This window comes from Lynx canadensis, chromosome D4 (genome assembly GCF_007474595.2).
Source record: "Lynx canadensis isolate LIC74 chromosome D4, mLynCan4.pri.v2, whole genome shotgun sequence".
Taxonomy (NCBI): Eukaryota; Metazoa; Chordata; class Mammalia; order Carnivora; family Felidae; genus Lynx; species Lynx canadensis.
This window is the reverse complement of record NC_044315.2, coordinates 25,637,647-25,661,648: the sequence shown is the minus strand read 5'-3', so window position 1 is coordinate 25,661,648 and position 24,002 is coordinate 25,637,647. Positions and strand designations below refer to the sequence as shown.

General features: G+C 43.8%; 1 protein-coding gene across 4 annotated transcripts in view; it reads right to left on the bottom strand.

Annotated features, from left to right (window-relative positions):
- The window catches only part of NTRK2 (neurotrophic receptor tyrosine kinase 2), a 328,951-nt gene that overhangs the window by 255,063 nt on the left and 49,886 nt on the right, over positions 1-24,002 (bottom strand). For all 4 annotated transcript variants that reach the window (XM_030293721.1, XM_030293722.1, XM_030293723.1 and 1 more), the window contains exons 8-11: positions 22,244-22,549; positions 10,420-10,455; positions 7,280-7,380; positions 649-748 (exon numbers count right to left, since the gene is read on the bottom strand). In XM_030293721.1, the coding sequence (XP_030149581.1) occupies positions 649-748; positions 7,280-7,380; positions 10,420-10,455; positions 22,244-22,549 (543 nt within the window). The remainder of the gene's footprint in view (positions 1-648; positions 749-7,279; positions 7,381-10,419; positions 10,456-22,243; positions 22,550-24,002) is intronic.

The following is a 24,002-nucleotide window of genomic DNA, read 5'->3' as shown; positions in this document are numbered from 1 at the left end:
TAACAAATTTTTCCCCTAAAATGAATTTTCAATCCTCTGATAGAGACCCATGGTCTATTCTTCGGCAACACAGCCACGGATTTTTTAATCGAGCGCTAGGAATCTTTCCATTAAAAAAAAAAACAACAAACCTCATTCACAAAGCTTCAGAGTACAGCCACAGGTTGTTCGGATTTTGCTTCCCCAACACAGTTCAAATCTCAGAAGATGAGACTTTATAAAAGCAGCAGCGACAACAAAAAGCATTCCACAGAAGGTCTAGAAGTCAACTGTAGAGCAGGAAGGACCTTTCTGCACAAAATATGTGTCCATAACTGGCCTACGGCCACCAAGCCTCACCTGCCTTTCTGAAGCCAAAGGAAAACTCAGGCACTATTCGCCTATATCATTATTAGTCACTTGATACTCAGGAAACCAGTTCTGTGTCTTCTGGGACAACTGTCCTCATTGGAAAGTGGGTACTGCTGGGTAATCAACATTATTTTGCTCTGCCTTGATTTGTAGTATCATATCCTCGTTGCTATTTTTTCAGCCTTAAAACCTAGTCATCGTAAATCTAGCTGCTTCTCTCTTTAGTGGTAATTAGCATTAGTCATAAGCCAAAAAATGATTCCACATAAGAAATAAAATAAACACAACCCTTCTTACCTTTCATGCCAAACTTGGAGTGTCTTGCCAACTTCAGCAGAAACAGCATCACCAGCAGACAAAATCCCACCACAGACGCAATGACCACCACAGCATAGACCTAGAGGAAAGGAAGGGAGGGCTGTTATGACCTTGCTCATTGGTTCCTTACGTCCAGATGATGGTGATAATGACGATGACAAGTTCATATTTGCTACTTGTCCTGCCAGGAACCTTGTGTCTATCAACTCCCTTATTCCTCAACAACCCTACAATGGAATATGTAGGTCTTAATACTATCCTTACTTTACAAATGAGAAAATATAAGTTAAAGCTTATAAAAATATCAGTGTAATTGATATTATGGAGACATAGAGATACATTACTCTCTCCCCATCTGCCTATCCTCCTACCTGCCTTACCTGAAGAGAGAAGAGAAAGTATATGAAATTTGAATGACAAACTACTGTTATTTCTGAAGCGATGAAAGATACAGTGGGGTTCATTTTGCTATGCTCTCTACCATTGTGCATGTCAGAAAGTTGTCCGTAACAAACAGATTTTTTTTTTCTAAGTTGGCTGTTGTGGCTCTTAGAAACCAGAGTCCCCTGGAGCTGTGACTAGGCCCAGAAGGGAGCAGGAGGGGCCCCTGCCGGTGAGTTTATTTGTGAAAGCTCATTAAGTTGCAGACTTATGATTTGTACACATTTGTGTATGTACGATAGAGGTCAATACAAAGTTTTTTTTAAGCCTAAAAACGTAATTCTAACATGTAGATTATACAAGTAGAGAGAGTAGTTGCAGATCTACGTGAATCCTGCCACCACCCTAAGCGAGATCACAGAGGCACAAGTGTGTAATGTTAATGAAGTACATATTAACATTTGAGAAACCAAGATAGGAGCAGGATGATGCATCTCCTTCCATTCCTGCAGCTCATCCCAAGGTCCTGCTCCCATGAAAAGTGTGACTTTCTAAACCAGGAAGTGGCCAATTTTGGCTGTAAAGGGTCAGACAGTAAGTGCTTTAGGCTTTGGGGGCCATAGAGTCTCTTTTGCAACCTTTCAACTGTGCTGGTATCCAGTGAAAGCACCCACAGACGACATGTAAGCAAATGGGCATGCCTGGGTGCCAATAAAACTTTATTTACAAAAACATATGACTGTAGTTTACAGACTCCTTTTCTAACCTGTCTTGGGGGTCCACACTTAACTAAATGCTTAAGCTTCTTTGTTGCATTTAATCTGCATAATAATCCTTAAGAAAGATACTGTTATCTCCATCAGTGGTAATCACTGATGCTGTTTACCAAACATTTCTGTTTCTCCCTGTGTTTCTCTTTGTAGGATTCACTGCCTGGCTTCCTCGTGGTAAGCTGGGTACACGTGACCAGTTCTGGCCAATGAGGTAAGACTTGCATCCCTGACAGTGGAGGATTCCACTGCTACTGTGAGATCTTAGACTGAAGCAGTGCTTCTCAACCAGGGATAATGCTGCGCCCAGGGGACATCTGTCGATTTGGGATCGTCACAAGTGGGGGAGGGTGCTGCTAGCATCTAGTGGGTCAAGACCAGGGATGCTGCTAAACATCCCATAATGCCTAACAGCCCCCACAACACAGAGCCATAATAATAACGGCATAATGCCAAGGCCGACAACCCTGCTCTCACTGCTTCTTTCTCTGGGCCTTCATAAATGCTAACTTTCCAAAAGTAGCTTCCTGTCCACCTGGTCTTAGAATGAGGACAAGGATGGGGCGCCTGGGTGGCGCAGTCGGTTAAGCGTCCGACTTCAGCCAGGTCACGATCTCGCAGTCCGTGAGTTCGAGCCCCGCGTCAGGCTCTGGGCTGATGGCTCGGAGCCTGGAGCCTGTTTCCGATTCTGTGTCTCCCTCTCTCTCTGCCCCTCCCCCGTTCATGCTCTGTCTCTCTCTGTCCCAAAAATAAATAAAAACGTTGAAAAAAGAATGAGGACAAGGCTGACAGAACTCCCAGTGAATACACACAATGAAGCAAGAAAAGAACGTTTGCTGTCTGAAGCCACCAAGATTTGGGGATTTTTGTTACTGCAGAGCTTATGCTGACTGATGTACCCACCTCAGAGTGAGAGGCAGTACAGAGTAGAGATTAGGAATATGAGTTCCTCGTGAGTTTGAAATTTAGATTCATCACTTATTAGGTGCTTGACCTCAGGATTACTTAATCTCTAAGCATCTCACGCTCTTCTTGTGTGAAACAGGGAATATAATCACTCTACCTAGCAGGTTCTTTAAATCCGTAGTGAGTTAATGCAGATAACGGGTTTGGAACAGAGTCCACCACAATAGATAAGAAACTGATTTGGCTATGATGATGATAAAACAGGTTTATAAAAAATTAAATACGCCACCCAAGATCACATCTTCCAAGCTTGGGATTCGAATTGAAGTCTGTCCAAGTATAAAACCTGTGATTTATCCATGATTTACTCTTTATACTATTTCTCCAAAACACATGGCTGAGAGGGAAGGCAGGATAATCAAAACACATGGCTAATCCTCCCATGACACCTTCTCTGATGTCAGATGGGGACAGCGTTAAAGAAGGCACAGGAAAGGGCACGTGCCAAGGCCTTGGCCAGAATGGAACAAAGGTGTGAGCATTCTCTCCTCTGGCACTGCGGTCGTAAGTGGCTCTCCCACAGATCACCTCTGCGAGTGTCTGCGTGCAGACTTAACTCTGTCTCTGCAGCCCACATACAAACAGAACGGCTGTGATTCCTAAAAGCTTAATTATGGATCAACATGCTCTAACTAACACTATTTCCCTCAAACGTACCTAATGATTTGGGGTGTTTTTTACATGTTCATTTTATTTTTGAGAGAGCACGAGCTGGGGAGGGGCAGAGAGAGAGGGAACAGGGGATCCAAAGTGGGCTCCCGCTGCTGACAGCAGCGAGCCCATCAAGGGGCTCAAACTCAGGAACTGTGAGATCACGGCCTGAGCCAAAGTCAGATGCTCAACCAACTGAGCCACCTGGCGCCCCCGGGGTGGGTTTTTCATCTTTATTTCTAACTATCATTTTCATGGGAAAGAGCTCATAGTATTATAGCTCTGAGTTTCTCTATCTTATTATTAAATTTCAAACTTCTACAGCTAGAAGGGGAATAACTGCAAAAACAAGTTCAAATTCTATTTTAAAGATAAGGAAATGGGGATGGACAGATGTTAGGGGACTTGCCCTATGTCCCCCCAACCTCTCTGTGGGACCACAGACAGTCTCTGACCCACTTTGGAAAGTACTTGACTGGCATGCAGAAGACTTGGCCCCTATGTTCATAGGGCACTTTGCCTTTACCAGCTATGAGAGGTAACAGATGCTTTGCTTCCGCAAGCCTCCATTTCATTTGTACGTGGGGATAATAGTACCTGCCCTGACTTCTCTATTTTGTTACAGAGTGTTTAAGTCAACCTGGAAAATGGGAATGGGTTCTACTGCTGGGAATCAGTTAGTGATCTACTAGCAACTATTTAAACCTACTGAAGCAACTCTAAATGCAAAGACTCCTTTAATAAACAAAGGATCCCATGACAATGAGAAGAATTGTTTTCCCAACAATGAATTGTTTGATGAAGTTTCATGTACCATGCATATGTTGGGATGCGGGTGGTCTTTATGTGGGAGACAAGTAGGGGTAAATGTATTTGTTTGTTTAGTTGGCTGGTTAGTTGTTTGGTTGGCTGGCTGGTTTGCGGGCTGGTTGGTCGGTTGGTTGTTTGGTTGGTTAGTTGATTGGTTGGTTGATTGGTTGGTTAGTTGCTTTTTTATCTGAGGGTATCTCTCAGCATAGAACAAGGGGTCATTCCACTCAAAAAATCCAGCAAGGTGCATGAGGAGCACTTGTTGCACCAGAAAGGAGAGTGTCTGAGGCTGTCTTCCAAACGCTCTAACACCTTTAACTTTTCTATCAGTTCCCTGACTCTGAAACTCTCCTAATCTAACAATCCTCCCTGTGATCAGGGACTGTTCATGTATCAAATACCTGATCAACATTTAATTTTTACATTTTCTTTAAACTCTATAAAGCATTTTCTTGCATCTCTCATACAGATTTCCAGGGACCTCAGGTGGACCTGTAATGTACCAACTTTCAACAAAGATGACTTTCACTGATTTTGCCTTCCAGCGGCGCTACTGTGGACAGTTCAGCCATCACTGAGATATGCCAAATAGGGGCTTAAATTTCTCATTTTGGTCTCGAAAGAGAAAACTGAAGTTGACACGTAATTTTTGGTAACTGGGAGACAGACATACCTGTGGGGCTAACACACACTCCTTGGATTCCTTATGTACACAAACAACTTTCTCAAACCACGAAACATTAAGTGGTTTGGTATGAGAATAAACTGAAGCGATTGCACAAGGCAGGAAGCAGAAAACATTCTGCAGCTGATTTATTTTTCCTTGCTATTTCAATGCATTGCATATCATCATCTCTGGAAGTGTGTGTGTGTGTGTGTGTGTGTGTGTGTGTGTCTCCATGTACTTACTAGATATGCATATTTTGAGTCACAGCTGAGATACATCTGTTAGGAGCCTCCAGCTCCCACCACCAGGCCCTGGTCTAAACATACATCACATCTCTTTATTACCACTCCAGACCCTCACTAATCACACTGTCTCCAATCTCACTGTTCTGCAACCCATTCCACAGCGTTTGCCATTACTCTGATCAGTCTACAATTTTTATTATCTCCTAGGTGCCAGATACTATTCGAGGGACGAGGGACACAGCTGTGAAAAACACTGACCAGGTTGCCTGGACTTAGAAAGTCACTAGAGAATCTAGGGAAGGGAAAAAAGACATTAAACAAGTAAACAATAAATAAACAAGGGAATTAAAGACAACGACAACTGCTCAGAAGAAAATGGAACATGGCAACGGCTGCCTGGTAGCTAAAGCCATGGGATGACTGTGGGGAAGTGTGTGTCTTAGAGAGGGAACAGCGAATGTAAAGGGTGTGAGGCAAGAGTAAGCCTGGATGGAGCATGTGGAAGATCATTAAGAAAGACAGGTGGTAAAAACAAGGGCAGGATGGGAGGTGAAGACAGAGACACAGACACGGACAAGATATGCAGGGCCTGTTTTCTTTCACTTGCATTAGGAAGGCTCTGAGAATGACAATAAAAGTGATCTGATGTGTGCTCTTCACAGGTCACTCAGGCTGCTGTATGGAGAAAGGGCAGGAGATCACGAGATGGGAGAGGAGGGACGGGTAAAGGCCACGAAGGTCATCCAGGAACAAGCAACCGCGGTAAACTTCCTCCTTGAAGGGCCAGGTACTAAATATGTCCCACTTTGCAGACCACACAGTCTTTGCTGTGGCTACTCTAGCCGTCACTCTAGCACAAAAGTAGCCACGGACAATACGTAAATGGGCATGACTGTGTTCCAATAAAACTTTATTTATGGACACTGACATATGAGTTTCAGACAATGTTCATGTGTCACGAAATAGCATTCATTTGTTTTCAAACCACTTAAAAACGTAAAAGCTCTTCTTAGCCTGCCGATGGTACAAAAGCAGGTCGGGAGCTGGACTTGGCCCACGGGCCATAATCTGCCAACCCCAACGGGGTTGGCCTGGGCCTGTGGCAGTGGAGGTGGGAGATACAAATGGTTCTGGAGTTTATAAGGAGGCGGAGCTCACGGCACAAGGGACTGGGTGCTCGTGACAAGTGAGGAGAAAAATGAAGGAAGCTGTTGGCGTTGGGTCTCAGCAGCTGACAGATCAACCCCACAGGAGCCCCGGGGCTCACGCGCGCCCCCTTCAGGCTCCTCCCTGGATAGTCAATCTAATCCCCTGGCTCTGTGTTTTAAAACCACATGACCTGGCACAGCCTCCACTCCAACCTTGCCCCTGACAGCCACCTTTATGCTTCACACACCTTACCTTCCGGTCAAAACCATTTTCCGGGCTGCGAGCTCTTGTTCACACACCAAAAATGCCCTTTCCCTTTGGTTCCTGTCGGTCTACATGCCCGCCATCCTGCACAGCTGGAAAATGCCACCTACCCCACAAAGACACCTCTGGCTCTCCCAGCTGGAAGGAGCCCAGTGCCCACCCCTCTATTTCCATTGCTCGCATCTCATTGCTGCTCTACCTGAATTGTAGGTGCCGGTATTTCATTCACATCTCAGGGCTCCGACTGAAGTATAAACTCCAGAAGCACAAACCTGATATTCACTCACATTTTTATATCTGCTCACTGCCAGTTGCTTCCGGAACCTACTAGAGTCCTTAAATTTAGTGGGCAATGAGACTTTTATTAAAATACTGGACAAGACAGGTGCGACGGTGTGGGAGACAGGAATAATTACACATGTCCCTAAATGAGACACTGCCCAGTTCACTAGAAAGTGATAATCTTTTAAAGGACAGACATTTAAAATAAGAACCACGAGTAACCATAGTGGCACATGAAAGGGGAAGCAAGGAAGTCAGAGGCTATCTAGCACGTTTATCACTTCTCTTAATTCTTCCAAACGTCAACACCCAATCCACACTGTGCAGTGAAAATGTCATGTGCTGAAGTAGTTCCATTCCTCCAACATTTAAGCATCTCAAGTGCTCAGAGCCAATCTAAGAAACAGCGAATGATGGCCACTCACCGAAAGATGTTCCCGACCGCTTTTGTCCGCCACATCTGTGGAAGGGATTTCGTTACTTCTGTTCGTGGTGTCCCCAATGTCATTCGCTGCAGTCCCATAATCTTAAATTGGAGAAATGGGAAAGAGAAGGAACCATGAAGTTGTCACTAGGCTACCAACAAACATGAGGTCACAGTATGACCCAGAAAAATGAAGCAAGACAAATCATAAACATAAGATTCCAAGCCACTGTCAGCCGGCTGGGGGATAGGGGCGGGGGGGGCGGGGCACGCAACATGACCCAGCTCTTGGGTTAAAGCCACTATAGTGCTGGGATTGCATGATGCTCACATTTTACACAACCCAGATCTTTCCATCACTGGTTTGGCAGTCAAATTCTAAACCAGGTTTAGGGTTTTATTTTGTAGGTAAGAATATACCCTTTTTTTTTGATGAAGCATAGAATATAAATATGAAAAGGAATCGATCATCAAAGAGTCATACATTTATTGATCTGGAGGGGTCTTCAGGTATGGAATCTAACTGTCAGCTTTATGGCCAAAGAAAGTCATCTGAGCAGTTAAATGACCAGTCTAAGGTCAACTGGCAAGAAGGTGGCAGAACCTCAACAGGAACCAGCCTTGACATCAGCAAACACTGATTCCAGGGAACATGCACCTTATTTGGGTAATAGGCAACCACTCAAGTCGGGCTATAGACTGACTGGGCATTGATGTGAACTTGGGTACATGTAAGAACTTTTGTGAAAAGGTCTGACTGGGGGCGCCTGGGTGGCTGAGTCGGTTACGTGTCTGACTTCAGCTCAGGTCATGATCTTGTGGTCCGTGAGTTTGAGCCCTGCACCAGGCTCTGTGCTGACAGCTCAGAGCCTGGAGCCTGCTTCCGATTCTGTGTCTCCCTCTGTCTCTGCCCCTCCCCCACTTACATTCTGTCTCTGTCTCTATCTCTCAAAAATGAATAAATGTTAAAAAAATTTTTTTAATAAAAAAAAGGTGTGAACTGTCCACATTTCAGTTTCAGAATTAATAGATAGGGAACTGCACCAACAGTGTTTAGCATTGTGAGAATATGTTCTCACATCACCATGTCTCAAATGTCATTGCCATCTTCTGAATCAATTTTAGTCTACACAGATCAGGATGGAAGTAAACAATTGGTTGTGTTGTGTTTGTGTGTGTGTGTTCGTGTGTGTGGGGGTGGGTAGTGAAAGTTTTTATTAGTAACATTACATGTAAAGAGTCATAGAACATTTTTGATAAACTTACTGCAAATAATGTTGCTTATCAACGTTTGTTATTTTTATTCTAAATAGATCTGGTGACTGCAATTTCCATCTTACACAAACAACCTCATTAAGTCAGCCCCAGCCACACTTTCCTAGGGAGAACTATCATGCTGGCCTTGGGGCAATAAATTTAAATTATATTTTGATTAGCCGAGTGTTCCTTTGAATGTGAATAAAAAAGTAACAGAAAAAGCATTTATTTTCTGCTTGCTGTTCCAGTCTTACTCCAAAACTACTATTACCATTTTCATTTTAAATAGACTAGAACATTAATTTCTACCAAACACTAAGAGATATCATCTATTTGCTAATTTTTGACCTCTTTATATTCTAATGAGCCACTCATACAAAATCAAATCATTAAAGTCTCTATAGTTTGATATCACGATATTTTTTGGCCCAAAGATCCAAAGTGGGACCTGAAGCCAATGAGAAGATAGCATTTTTAAAGTCTTGAACTTACTGGAAAGGAGTCCAAAACGTTATTTTAAAATGTAAAATCACAATTCAAATATACCTCTCTGTGATACAATTTGAGATACTCTTTCTTTAAACTGAATGGGGACAAATAAAAACAAAAATATGCAAATCATATGCACAAAATCATCTGAACAACAACTTGAAGGAAATACAGTTTAACATGCATAAAACAGGTAAAGATAATATGATTCCCTAATTAAAATTAGCTCAAGTTAAATACACACACATGTAACAAACATACAAATATAGAATCACTTTATAAAAATAAAATGTCAATGTGTACATAAAACTAAAGAATGGAATATTGAATATTTAATGACATTTTAACCAAGGTAACTTTTAATCAGTCTTAAATTTTGAGACAAGTCTTGAAATTGAGCTTGCCACTTCCCCCAAACAGAGGCAAGGCCTCCTGGTCATGAAGGAGGTCTGGAAATCTGTTAAAGATGGATTTTTCACCCCTAGTCAAACGTCCCTGGCATCCCATTAAAATAGCAAAGTACAGAGGAGATATCCAGCTAAAAGCTAATGCAGTCCACCTTCTGGATTCTCCCTTTCCGCATTCCTAAGAGAACCCCATTTTATTCAAGGCTTCACTGACATTCTCTGAGGAAGCTGGTCTAAACTACAGGGATGGCTCCAGTTAGCCAAGGGTTAACCATTCCCTCTTAGCAGCAATGGAGGCAAGAATGGACCATGACCCACTGGGTCGTGAATCAGATTCAAGGAGGACTGATGGAGATTTCTGGGAAAGGTCCCTTTCTTCTGGAATGCTTTCAGAAGCTCTTCCATTTCTCCCAACAATGCGAGCAACAGCGGCCCCTCTGCCGGCATCATCTTAAAACCATGAGGGAAACCAGCCTTCCGCGAAGTGGGCACAGTGTTCAGGGGGGGTGTAAAGATGAAAAAACTTGGGTACCTGACGACATGGTTGAGCTGCTGATTTAACCAAACCTAAAAACATGCCCTACTTTTGAGGTTCCTGTTTGTGAGCCAAACTTCCTTATTATACAAGAAACACAATTCTGAATTGGGTTTACTGTCAGAGCCAGAAACTGATACACCTCCCTTTTCTTGGTAGTCATGGCTTTTAAACAGGTAATTAGTTCCCAATTATAGAAACAAAATGTCTGTTACAGTGGAATGGATTCACTACTTCCAAGAACAGAGCATGAGAGAGAAAATGCTATTTACAAGCACTGTAAATACCAAGGGAAAACAGCCATCAATATTGGATGATTTTTGAAATATTGTGGCCTATGTAATGCTTGAAGTGTATATTTAACTGAGCTGAAAGGTCCTCTTTTAGTTGATTCATTTCATCTCAGACAAACATTTTGAAACAAATACAAAATAAAGACAACAGGATAGCTACCTTCATAAATTACATCAGGATAATTTGGGTTGGCACCTAAAAGGCAAAACAAAGCAAAGATTCGTAAGTATGCATTCAGAGTTAATACTAAGTATACCCACTAAAATGGGTTAAATATATATCGAGGATTTTACAGTTGACTGGGTTGTTTTATAGGATGAGTACATAAAACCTGAAACTCTTGGTTTGCTCCTTGTTAGCTGTTTCCCTCTCCAGTCCCCAAAGCCCCCATCCCTTCAAAACAAGAAAAGAAAAGAAATCACTATAGCTGGACAAACTTCAGCGATCAATGCGTTATGACCGTTTCTATTATACCATTGGCCATTTTAACTGCATTTCTGGTACTTTTTTTCATTCCAGGGACAGACCATCTCCACACCATGTTCAACAACAAAAGATAAAGGCTCTGGTGGTTTGGGTGTTACTTGCAAAGTGTATTTTGGAAGGTCTATTTGCTGTCACAAACATGTTATTAACCAGCCTGAAATAATGATACTAATGCACGGTTTTGCTCTCCACTTGGTGTTTGGGGGGGGGGGAGGGGGTTGCCAAGGCTTAATAAATAAACCTTTTCTTTGCCTTTAATATAACACAGAAAAATACATATACTTTCTCTATTGAAATGATTTATGTGTAAGAGATCACAAATAAACGTTACGTTTGTTATGTCAGGGACAAATGCAAAAGCATAGCCACTTAATTTGGGGGTGGGGGGGAGATTCTTTAGGCACCAAGACGATAGGAATACTCAGTTTTAAAATATTCCCGTGAAAATTTGCAAAAACGTGTTGATTTTTTTTTAAATCTACATCAACAGGAACTGGTGACAAAACCAGCTGTTCCTTACTCTCCAATCAGAACGAACTGAGTCTCTACATGAAAGCCTACTTGGAAATAAAATTAAAACTTGATACAACCTTTACGTGATTAGGAAATAAATTTCCAATTCTACTTCCTCTCCTTTTAGCCTTCACGTACTTACTTGTAAACTATAAAGCTTATTCAGGTCTCATTTCATTTCTAAACCCTTAGCAGAAAAGTATCATTTCAGATAAAGGGGAACTTGAGCCAATTTTCTGTTCGTGTATTCGCTAGGAAATAATCATAAGTCTGTCTAAATGAAGAACCAGATAAACACGGCCCTAACATTCAAATCAGAATTTCAACACAGTTCAACTCACAGAATCTGTAGTTTAGCAGGGGAAACACTAAGTAGATGGTTGTGCACGTCAAGTCAGGGATGCTACATACTGCTGAGCATTCCATGCTTGGTATAACTCTAGGGGGCGCCATTTAGACTGTACTCTATGTGAACCGAAATTGTGCAGCGCACAACCAGTGCCACATATGAGTTGGCCCTGCGTCAATACATGCAAAGTCATCGATTCCAGTATATTTCAATAGTATTTTGAGTTTCAGTACCTCCAACACCACTTCAAAGTAGTCTTGAGCTACAATTTGTTAATATGTATTGTCAGAATTGTTTGTAGTGGATATGCTCTTCCTGAGAAGGGCCTTGAAGGCTGCCTTGCAATTTGAGGGATAATTCGGTGGATAAAGCAGCATAAAATCCCAGTGGTAGCCCTGGTGATGTCATATGCAGGGCACCCACCCACCTGCGGAAATCCTTTCCCTTTGCAAAGTCCTGGGAACAAAGGGTGTCCTATCGCTGTGTCTATTGCATACCCCTACTGAAGGAAAGGTTATGTAATCCCAAGTGAGCAAGTCATTCTTTGAACTGCTCGGTAATCCATTACTTAAGAAGATCCCACTCTGTGCCCTCAATATACAGGTCTGCACCTGCAAGGGTACCTGTCCACCAGAGTCTACACTCGCCTTCTAGACCTCACTTAAGGACCCAGAACCCAGATTTCCTTCCCCACACACCACACACACACACACACACTTCCTAGGACTAGCTAGCTTTTTCCCCGCATCTGTCAGCCCACAGGTGGCCACACCATCAGTCTGAGCACCTTCTGACCCAAGACCCAGGAGAGGGGTGAGGGCCAAGCAAGGGCAGGTGAGCTGAGGTGTCCATATGCACCCTCTTTGCCTCTCATCTACTTCTCACCATACAGTCGGAGGCACAGGGCAGGGGCTATGACCAGGAACCAGCTCTACCAAAACCACTATGTTCCAGCATGGAAGTCCAAGAATCAGGGAGAATTTGATCCTCAAACCTACCCTTCCAGGTCATTATAAACATGTATTTTCCAAGGTAGATAGATAGAAGCTATTTGATTTAGCAATTCATTAACTTGACTCATATTTTTAAAGTTATTGAATGCAAGTATACAGACTTTCATTTGTACTACGTTGACCCACCATCTCAGACTCTCTGAGACTGAAGACATAGTTTGTCCAAGAATGGGGGCTTTCCCCAGACATAGGACTTTTGGTGTAAAAACTAGGAGTAGTCAGTCACCCCGATTTGTCCTCAGGTTCTCAGGGACCCCACAGAGACCACCTTCCTTTACACATGCAATCCCATAAGAAAGTAAAAAGACTGAGGATTCAGAGTCAGATTTATGTAGACCACACATTGGAAGGGCTGCAGGGACTGTGACTGATATACAGGTGTAATCAGCCTTGTCAGAGAAAGGGAACCCCCCTATTACTCACACAAGGCCCCCAGGAACATCCAGAACATCAGATCAAGTCAAGGCAGCAGATATCAGGTATAGAAAAAGGATCTGGGGTGGGCTCAAAAGTAAACAGGTTAGCCCATAACCTGGAAAACTGATCTTTTTCCAGACTTAGAATTCGTATCGGTGGATGCCTTTCCTACCAAGTTCACCAGCAAAACCGTTAGGTCACATCTACACTGTCAGAAGACTACTATATTTTCCTAACTTCATTTTTTCGAGATGTATGAAAAGTACTGTCACTTTCCTTTCATTGTCAGGAATACTCAAATTTAGCGCAAGATTACAAAACTCACGGGAAGACAATGTGGGAGGAACAATAAGGTGTTCCCCCTCCCCCCCCCCGCCACCCCGCCAACCATACCATACTGTGTCTGATGAAGGTCCACTCGCTACAATAAAGAAATGTCTCTGTGTACAAAGGTTTAAGAAGCCGGTGCCTGGGAAGATACACAGACCTAAAGTTTATGAAAAACAAGGGTCACGGCACTCCAGCTAATCCCAGCTCATCAAACACAGAATTTTGCTTCTAGCAACTTCTCAGTCAAGTTAACCTCCCGTGGTGTTTATACTCCAATTGTAGGGCAGTTGTTAACATGATGTTAAATGCAGGCACGGGACAAAGTCACCACTTCCTTCTTAGACTTCTGGCAATGGTCATATTGGGAAAATATCCTGCCATGTTTAAGTCTAATTTCTAAGTGGCTTAAATATGTTCATTATATATCATTATGTATAAGGGTAAAAATGCCTGTTTGAGATATTCAGGACTAAAAGGTGGATGAGGAAAGGCAAACAAAAGCTGGCCCAGAGACAGTGAATGACTGGTGAATGAGTAATGTGCTTGCTTACACAGGGCATCTGAGCAGAGTTCTGCTTCCTTGAATACCATCCCCGTAGCTCGTCAAGCAAGAAAATCTCAGATTTAGGCAGCAGGAGGCGGCATTAAACCCTAAAGCTTCATGTTGAAAACCACTGGAATAAAATACGGGAATTTCCAGAAAAAATAAATAAATAAATAAATAAATAAATAAATAAATAAATAAATAAGGAAACTCAAGGACTCCATCAACCCCACTCCATTCCAGACAAGCAGCGGGCCACTTTCTACCCCCCCCCCCCCGGCTGGCTCCAGTGTGGAAACAGCAGCTACTCCCCAGCCCAAAGAAGGTGCACGCCAGGCACAAATGGTTGCTTGTCTCATGTTCCAAGTCCATTTTCTGAAGAGTCTGTGGAGCGTCGGCAGGCGCTACACTCATTTGTGCCTGGCCCTTGACCTAAGGCGTGTTGTCAGGATTTGGGGACCACTACTAACAGGTGCAGCCCGAAGCACTCCCAGTGAAAACCCTGGGGACTGTCCTGTGGCCACACGCACTCCAGACAGAGCTCCAGATGGCGCGTGTGATGTCTGCACCTCCACAAGACAGACCTCAGGGACATTAAAGGTTTCTAAGCATGGATGATACTGTCACTTTCTCCCCAACAATATCAAACCAAAGCCCCTCACCATCCTCCATGCTAAACTGCTTTTAAAGAGAGGGCTTTGGAGCTTCTATATTCTAATCTGTTTTAGCTCATGAGTAAATCTTCTGACTCCATGTAAGTCTTTATGAGTAAAACTCCACGGCTTTTTAACTGTTAAGACTCCACTATTAAAGGAAAAGCACACGTGTAGGATAAAGAAAAATTGTGGAAGGGCAGGTAGGCTTCCCTTTCCATCCCACTGCAAAGATGAAAGTAATGATGGAGGCCAGGAGACACATCTGTTTCCTTCCTTTCAGCGTTCAGTTTCTCTCTAATGTCTTAAAAAAAAAAAAAAAAGAGACTTCTCTCTCAAATCTATTTTCAGACTCTGCTTAGTGTGATCGTGAAAAATATTTCAAAGAATTCCATATGATAAAGAAATAGCAAACGATTCGTTCTTTTCAAATCAACCGTCCCGTCCTTGGTTTGTCAACAGTGTTGTCTAACTCGTGGAAGTCCCTCCTTCTGACTTTCAGATACCTCTCCTCTTCCTTTTCTGAACGGCAGGGCCCCAACACACTAGGGGTTCGGATGTCCGGGTTTCATTTTTGGCTGAACCACTAACGTGCTATGCAGCATCAGGGGGTCTCTTCACTTTTCCTGTGACAAAGGAATGTTCCATACCTCAGGAGAGGATAACAGCATTGGCTCTGGCAACCCGTCAGGAGCTTTGGGAAGCATAATTAATTAACGGTAGTACTCTTGAGACCTAAAGAACTATTTAAGTATAAATCTTAATTATCACGATTATTAAGAGCCTATAGCCAAACCATAGTCTTCTCGGTTATTTAAAACAGAAAAGCAGGTCAAACTTTCCTTTCCTTCCACTCCCAGGACAAGAAACAGGTCCCGACAAAGGGCCAGAGAGCGAGTCGTGGGGGGGCTTTATATTTTCTTAAAGTGTAACATTTAGAGAAATTTCCTCTCCCTACATTCTTTGGCCCAAGTACACCAAATCTAAATCTGCCAGTTTGGGGGCAACTCTAAGTACTGCAGAGAGCTCCAGTTCATCCAGACGTCATGAATCTCTTGATAAAACAGCACGAATGAGAAGCTGTGGGGAAAAATCTTCCAATATTTATAGTTTGCTCCCGACGCACACTGTGCATAGGAGGCAAGTGCTCCCGAATTAGGAAGCATAAGTCACTCACTCCCACTGCTTGTGTGAATGAGCATTCTTGAGCTGTGACATTCTTCCTGAATGAGTGGGCCACAGAGACACTCTTTATGTACTGCCTGAAGAATGGGAAGCTTTAGAGCACGGGTATTTTATCACCCAGTGCTCGGGCTAGGTTTGTGCCAAGCCTAAAGTATTAATCACTCGGGGGAGATTTCGATAAAAGAATCTACCCTTGAACAATCAACGTGTTCACGATGATGGAAATAGCCGACCTTGAAAATTCTTGAAACTCATGCCGGCTGATCCCAAGATGCTGGCGAACGCCCCACATTTCTTCCTGGTGACACTCACAAGCGATCTCTCTGCCATTAATTTCTGGTCATAGTTCTACTTGAAAACACACACTCACCACTTCTAACCTTCACCTAGTCTCCATGCACACCTTCGTGTTCCCGAGAAGGCTTTTCCAAGGACAGCCATGTAGTGAATCAATTCATCTTAGGTAAGTCTTATTTCTGTCCTATCGGCTAACTAGGATACAGCAGAATTTTGGGAGACTCCCCAGAGAGTCCCGTGTTCCCTCTGTGAGTGCCGCACCAGGTTTCTCCTTTTTTTTTTTTTTTCAACGTTTATTTATTTTTGGGACAGAGAGAGACAGAGCATGAACGGGGGAGGGGCAGAGAGAGAGGGAGACACAGAATCGGAAACAGGCTCCACCCAGAGCCTGACGCGGGGCTCGAACCCACGGACGGCGAGATCGTGACCTGGCTGAAGTCGGACGCTTAACCAACTGCGCCACCCAGGCGCCCCAGGTTTCTCCTTTATCCAGTCTCCCTAAGCCTCCTGAAGCCAACACATTGAATTCATCCTACCTTTTGCCAAACCCAATTAGAGTGCATCTCTGTGCACAAACTCTTCTGTATTTTTATCATTATTACTCGTCGATATCCACAAGGAGTCAGTACAGCCATCTTGGCAGATGCCTATGCGTTCCTTCCAGTGGTTTCCCCCAGGTTCCGCAGGGCAGAAGGGAACCCCCCTCACTAGGCAAAGTGTGGTCCGGGACCTGCAGCATCAGCTGGGAGGTGGTCAGAAATACAAAATCTGAGACCCTTCCCCAAATTCATGAGATCAGAATCTGTGTTTTAGCAGGATCTCCAGGAGAGCTGTATGCTCACTGAAGTTTGAGAAGCCCTGATTTATAACTCCGTGAGAAGTCTGACTGAAGTCAAAAGACCTCAGTGGGCATAGAGGATGGCCATTTTACAATGAAACATAAAGCAAACCTAAAAAATAGCTAGATACCCAAACACCGAGGGGGGTGGGTACTCTCTGGCAGTGACTGCGATAAACATTAGGGGTGAGGGCAGGAGACGTCTTGTCCCCGTGGCATACCTCTGAGGGGGAAGGAACTTGGACACCAGAAGGAGCTTACATTTTCCTACCCTCTCCAGGAACCAAACTGTGACTTAGTTTTCTAAGACTAGAAAACTTTCTTGTTTTCTTTCTTAGAGCGCCAAGTCTAGAAAGTTCGTGTAGTCAAGTGGCAGAGTCTTGAGGTCTTCTCTGGGCAAGCCTGAGCCTCTGGGTAAGGGAGGACAAAGCAGTGCTGAGAGAAAAGAGGTTCTGGGTAGAAAGTTTCTCCCTAATGGCCACAGAGGACAAACACAAAGCGAAGTGAGGAATGGGTACGTTGTTAGTGATCTGCTCAGTGCCCACTAAAGAGAGAATAACACTGCAGAACTCACAAAGGAGATGAATGAAAGCTGGACCCATGTCCTTTGAAACCTCTGCTTCACACTGAGACTTTTGAGGTCCCAAAGAAGACAGAAGGTGCTCATTCAGGACTTACACAGAAGTTTCCACATAGCCATGGGGCCTCCACCACAGCACTCTGAGAACCCAAACCGGGTTCCCTGCAGGCAGAAGGCTCTGAGGCCAAGTACGTGCCTCCTACCAGAGAAGGTGAAAGCAACCAATGGAGGCAGGATGCAGGTGGCATTTGCGTTCAACCTATACGGCCGGAGGTGTCAAGACGAGGGACCACGAGGGCTCCCCGTGGACCAGACAGAGGTGGCGTGAGAGAATGTCTGTCCTGACAACAGCCCCCTGGAGGAGAAGAGGGATCTCAGCAGCACGAAGCTGCATTCCTGGGTTCTGAGGAAGGAGACGCTTCCACCAGCTGGAATAGAGACATGTTTGCTTCCTGTCACGGACTCCCTGGAGAGAGGCCCGCAGAGACAGGAATCACCAAGATCCCACAAAACGATCCAGGAAGGTCTGTGAATCAGCACTGAACACACGCCCTGAGCACACCTGCCTGCCACCTGTCCCCCGTGCCCACTCCCTTCTACTCAGGTAACAGAGGGCCTGAATTCTGCTTAGCCAGCTCTGCAATCTCCCTCCCACACCCCATCCCCACCTCTCCACCCCCTCACCCCCCACCCCACCCCCACCCCTGGACACACACACATCATGCTGGCCTGGACTGGACTTAACTCAAGTCCAGAGTTTTAGTTTCTAACTCAGATAGGACATGCTATTTCTCAATTGAGATTTTTGTCTGCAATCTAAAGTGACCAAAGGATTGTCTGTTACTCAACAACGAGCAGAAAAATCTCACTTGGGTCAGGGCTCTCATCCAGACCATTTTCACCTTTGGTTGCACACTGGAGTCACTGAGGATCTTAAAAACAGAAAATGTGAAAGCCTGAGCCTCGTCCGGGAGCCACTGAATCAGAATTACTGGAGGTGGGCCCTAGAAATGTGTGTTAAATAATGAAATCACAATTAAAACTCCCCAGCTGATTCTAATGCACAACAGGGAGCCGGGCCCTAGTGTTCAGGAGCCAGAAAAGATTACTCTTAGTGAATAAATAAATGTTCCAGGGACAATGGAAAATAAAAACGAAATAAAATTAATTTGATTGTTACAAGCCGCGTTCCTCAGCGTGCTGGAAAAGATAAACGCTATCGTTCCCTAAATTTCATTTGGAAACTACAAGTTGAGTTTTGTGCTTTAAACGTAACCCAAAACTGACCTGAGCGGAGTTCACTTCTAACCGTGGGATCCAAAATGATCAATCTGGTGTCTGGAGTTTGGGAAAGTCTTTCCTCCCTTTCTCAGTCACTGGCCAGGTTGCCAGTGATGAACAGATGGGAAGGCACCGGCTTTGTGTCTGGGGCCCTGCTGATACCCGAAGGTCTGAGAACACCTGTCCTTCCTCGTTAGCACCCTGGCTGGGTCTGGTATTGGAGTCTGCAAGGTCCCGGCACTCTGGAGAGACACTGTAGGGCCATCTTTACCGACGGCCTCACACCCTGTGGGTGGCACCCTCTTGACCTGGCTGATGCTGGCTCCAGGTCTCTCTGCCCATCCTTTCTCCACGCAGAAAGCAGGAGAGTGTCTCCCACCGCATCCACGGTTTCCATTGCAGGCGGTAATAAAGGCAATCGGGGCTGTAACTCCATTCTTCACCAAAAAGCTCACCAACTTTTTGCTTTAGGGACTTTTTTTCTTTGTCTTTCTCTCTTTTTTTTTTTTTTGTTTATTTATTTATTTTGAGGGAGAGAGAGTGGGAGAGGGGCAGAGAGGGAGGAAGAGAATTCCAAGCAGCCACCGTGCTGTCAGCGCAGAGCCCGACATGGCTCTAACTCATGACCGTGAGATCATGACCTGAGCCGGTATTGAGAGTTGGATGCTCAACCGACTGAGCCATCCAGGTGCCCCTCTTTGTTTTTATTTCTGTTTTAATTTCTTTCAACTCTCTTCACTTTCTATCTACAAATAGACAGTGAATTCCTTTGCAAGGTGACTACTCCACAAAAGTCCCAGTTCTGAGCTGAGCTGCCATTTTAATTCTCCTGGCTGCATATGGAAGGGTAACCCTACTTCACTGATCCCAGGCTGCCAGCTTCCTCATAAGCCAGTTAACTTGCAATGCAAAAAACAAAATAGAAAAAGAAAAGAAAGAGAAAAGCATCTCATCCAAAAAAAAAAAAAAAGAAAGAAAAACTGTAGCTGAAGCATCTTATCAAAAAGATTTGTAAAAAAAGTAAACTTCTTACCAATTACTATGTGACAACAACAGAAATACTGAAATACTGAAGGAATATAGACCTACACTTGACTTGTCATCCTAAACCTGTAGACTTTAGGCCGGCAGGGAAATATATATAGATTTGTTATTTGTTTATTTTTCTTTAGTTTTAAAGGAGGGTAAGAGGGAAAGGAAGCAATTCTTTAAAAGGCCATTATCTGTATGCTATGGTTCCAAATCTCATAAATACCAAAGATTCTAAAACACAAGCCAAGTGAGGTCAATCTCTAATTGGTCACACTGGTTTATGGCCCACTAGGGCCATTTATATCCACTATCACCCTGGACCAAGGCTCTTTTATTTCCATTTCATTTATTACTCCCTGATAGCTGGTCCTTGAGTAAATACTTAAAGAGGAAAAAAATCATTTCTAAAAGCAGATATCTCTATTTTAAAGACTTGACCAAAACAAGTAAACAAACAAGAAGAAGGAGAGAACAAACATCTTTATAAAATTAACCTCAACTTTTATTTTTGATCAGTGATGATTTCCTTTAAAGGGAGTATTTGAGACACTAAGTTATTCTTGTACCAGAAATCACTTCTTTCCTATCATTAGTGAAGTTAAAACTAACAAAAGTGATCCATAAAAAGGAGGCCACATGGATGAGAAGAGTTAAGCTCTACCAAAGACTGGCACCATACAGAAATGTTCCAAAGAAAAATACATCAAACCTCTATGTTAAATAGAAGTTACTGGCTTCCCCCTGGAAGAACTGAGCATATATATCAAAGCACACAAACCACTTCTAAAACTTTCCAATGCCAGACCCTCACCCTGAATCAAGTTCACCTCCCAACGGTTTCAAAAGGCAGCTGCTGGCAAAATTCAAATCAAGTCTGAAGTTTAGTGAATAGTAATGTGCCAATGTCGGTTTCTTACTTTTGACAAACATACCACGGTAATGAGAGATGTTCACGACAGTAGCAACTGGGTGAGAGGTGTCCAAAGACTCTGTATTGTCTTTGCAACTTTTCTGTACATCGAAAATGACTCATAAATAAAATGTGTATTGAAAAACAAACATAAAGCAAGTGTCCCCAAGCAGAATCTCTGGATTTAACGATAAGGCTGCATTCCCCGAAACACACAGGAAGAAAGAGAGTAATCTAGAGATTTACTACAGCAAATGTAGCCAAGCAGCTCAACTCTCAATTAAGAGGAAGATTTAATGGAAAAGACAACTGCCAGGGGTGTCTGGGTAAGGCATCCAAACACAGCTTGTTTTATGTGCTCCTGAAAGGCTGTTTGTAAATCAAACTCACATAATTCAAATAACATTTTGAACATGCTAAGGAAGTTTGTGCACTTAAAAAGCTATTTAATACACACCAGTGTAATGGCAGACTTATTATGTAATGGGCACTAACTACATTCTCACTACTTGCTGAAGGGGGCTCCGTATGCATCATCTCTGTCCGTGGGACTGCCCTCTGGGCCCCACAAGCACATGCTGCCCACGCAGCCCCTGCCCCACGGGCCGCCAAACTGCTGTCTTCCCTTCCCACTGCCAAGCCATCTTTGTGTGGCCCTCACGAACTGAGAATTATTACAGCGAATTCTACTCATGTACAGGTCCCAATGTCCAAACAGGCCTTGGCCTCCACAGTGTCATCCGGTATCTGGGCAACAAGACCCAACAAGTAAGAATACTCCACCGGACAACAGCATCAGAAGCAGATGAATGCACGGCAATTGTCCCTGCTGTTGCTGGGGCTCACATTGCAATTTGCCTGCCGGCATCCCAAACCATTGGTCAGATGGGAACTATTACCTCCTAGAAAAACAATTCAGGATCTGATAAATGAATGACACCACTCAGCCCAGGTAGGCAAAACATTCTAAGAAACTGGTTTCTCGTCCACGGTGAGAGGGCAGGATTCTGAATTCCAAGCAGGTAAGGAGCTAGAAAATACATCTTCAGTAGTTCATGAGCCAACCAAACACGGTTCACCTACGTACATCTTGCATGAGTTTTGCCATGATGGGTACAAAATGTCACTGAACACTTGAGATAAAAATAATGTGCACATCAGACTACTGTCCAAAATGATTCATTCCCCCCGCCCCATCACTTCCCTGGGAGTATGAGTCCCTGCCCCTGGACTTGGCTGTGGCCCTATGGCTTCCTTTGGCCAGTGGCATATAGCCTGAAGAGACCACGTGCCACTGCGGAAGCTGGGCCTTGAGAAGCTTTGCCTATTTCTAGTTGCCCTCCTGCCATCGGCACTTGCCACTCAGAAGCAGACCTCCTGTGTGGCTGCCATTTCTTCACCTGCACCCCAGAATAAAGGCATATGGAACAAAACCCCAGCTGACCCACAAGCAAGACCCCTGGGTTTGCAGGTGGTTTGCTGAAGGCATGATTTTGTCAATAGTTGAGTGATACACGCTATCCTCTCCCCGGATGCAAAAGCATCAGGTACTCACCATCTACGATTCCAGGCCAGCCCATGAAGTGAGCAGAAATCTGTTTCTCATCCTTCCCATACTCGTTCTTGGCTACTAACTTGTAGTCCCCATTGTTCATGTGAGTAGGATTATCCAGCTGGAGGCAGCCATGGTACTCCGTGTGATTGGTAACATGGATTTTAGTACAGATGTACTTGGACTCATTCAGTATCGCCCCATTATAGAACCACTGAAGAGCTGGTTTGGGGTTGCCTTTCACAGTGAATGGAATGCACCAGTGGTGGTCTGAGGTTGGAGATTCGAGAAATGTGATAGTTGGAGCAACTAAATTGAAAAAGAGAAAGTTAATAGCATCAGAAAGCTCAGAATTCTCCCCATCTCCAGATTTCTGCGTCATCAGCGGGGGGATCTTACTCAACGAACTGTTTGGTTTAAGAAAATATAGGACCAGCGACTCTGGAATCCAACAATATTTCGAATCACCATCAAGGCTGATCGAACTCCCTACAGACAGCTTCAAAGAGACTCTTTTCCTCATACTTAAGACCCACGAACCATAGTCGTTTTTCAAATTTCGCAGTGTGAGAACCAGCTCCAAACAGATCGCAGAGATTTCTGACAGCAGAAAGGGTTCACTGGAAGTCAACTTTGGTTTCTAATACATATGCTTTGATATTACATAGATTCATCACCAGAAAGCTGAGGGCCACTGTTTCTGCAATACTTCACTCAACAACACAAATAATGAAATGACTTTGGAAATCTTGCCTGCAGCACGGATCTCACACAGCTTATCTAAAACGGAGCAAACTGACCAAGGCGGGGACTGCTGCTGCCAATGCTGATTGATTATTATAAAGTATGATCCGCTGGTACTTTTCACTGATTGCCAATAGCAAATGCTCTTTAAAAGTATCACATTTCATGACAGTACGCTGCACTTTTGCTAGGATTTCAGAAGTCAATGTTTTGATCCTTTTTAAATGTCTGGGGTTCTGTCCAAACCTAGACAAACAACCTAGAGACCACTTTAACTTGAAAAATAAAGCACTTTATGCTTTGGGGAAACAAACACTCAAGTAGCATTTTTAAACAGAGTACTTATCCTGAGTGAGGGTATTTAAAATCCCCCATAATTGTTTACTTTATTGTGGTCTGACTTTGATAATGATACAATTAAGGACTAGAAAATACCTCCAGAGCCCTAAGAGCATCATTTTTCAGGTGAGGAAACCCAAGTCCAGCGAGGGTAAATGACTTGGTCAGTTTTAGGGAGCGAGACAGATCTGGAACAAGGATCCGGGTCTCCTGACACCTAACCCCGCAGCCCTTCCGTCCTTGCTTTGCTTCCCAGTTGTACATGTTCATCACACAAAGAGGGAGAAAAGTCACAACTTGCTAACAAATACACTTTGACCAGGCTCACTACCAAGCCTATCTCAGTTGTTAAAATTATCCACCATTTATTCCTTCTATTCTTTACCTAGATTGTGATAGATAAGGTCAATTCTTCAGATCATGGTGAACACCACAGATATTAACTGAGAGGACTTTGAATTTGAACATCCTTATTTGTAGTTCTGTGTTACAAATACAAGGACCCCAGTGGGGTAGGGGCAACACTTACCTTCCTCCCACCAGCCCAGGCCCCCAAGCCCAGGGCCCACATATTCCTTCCACCATGCTCAAATGAGCTTTTGGTGAGGTGTTGATTTAAGGACATAAAGTTGGAAGCTGGTTGCGTATGTTTGGGGATAGCATTGATTTCAGGCTTCTG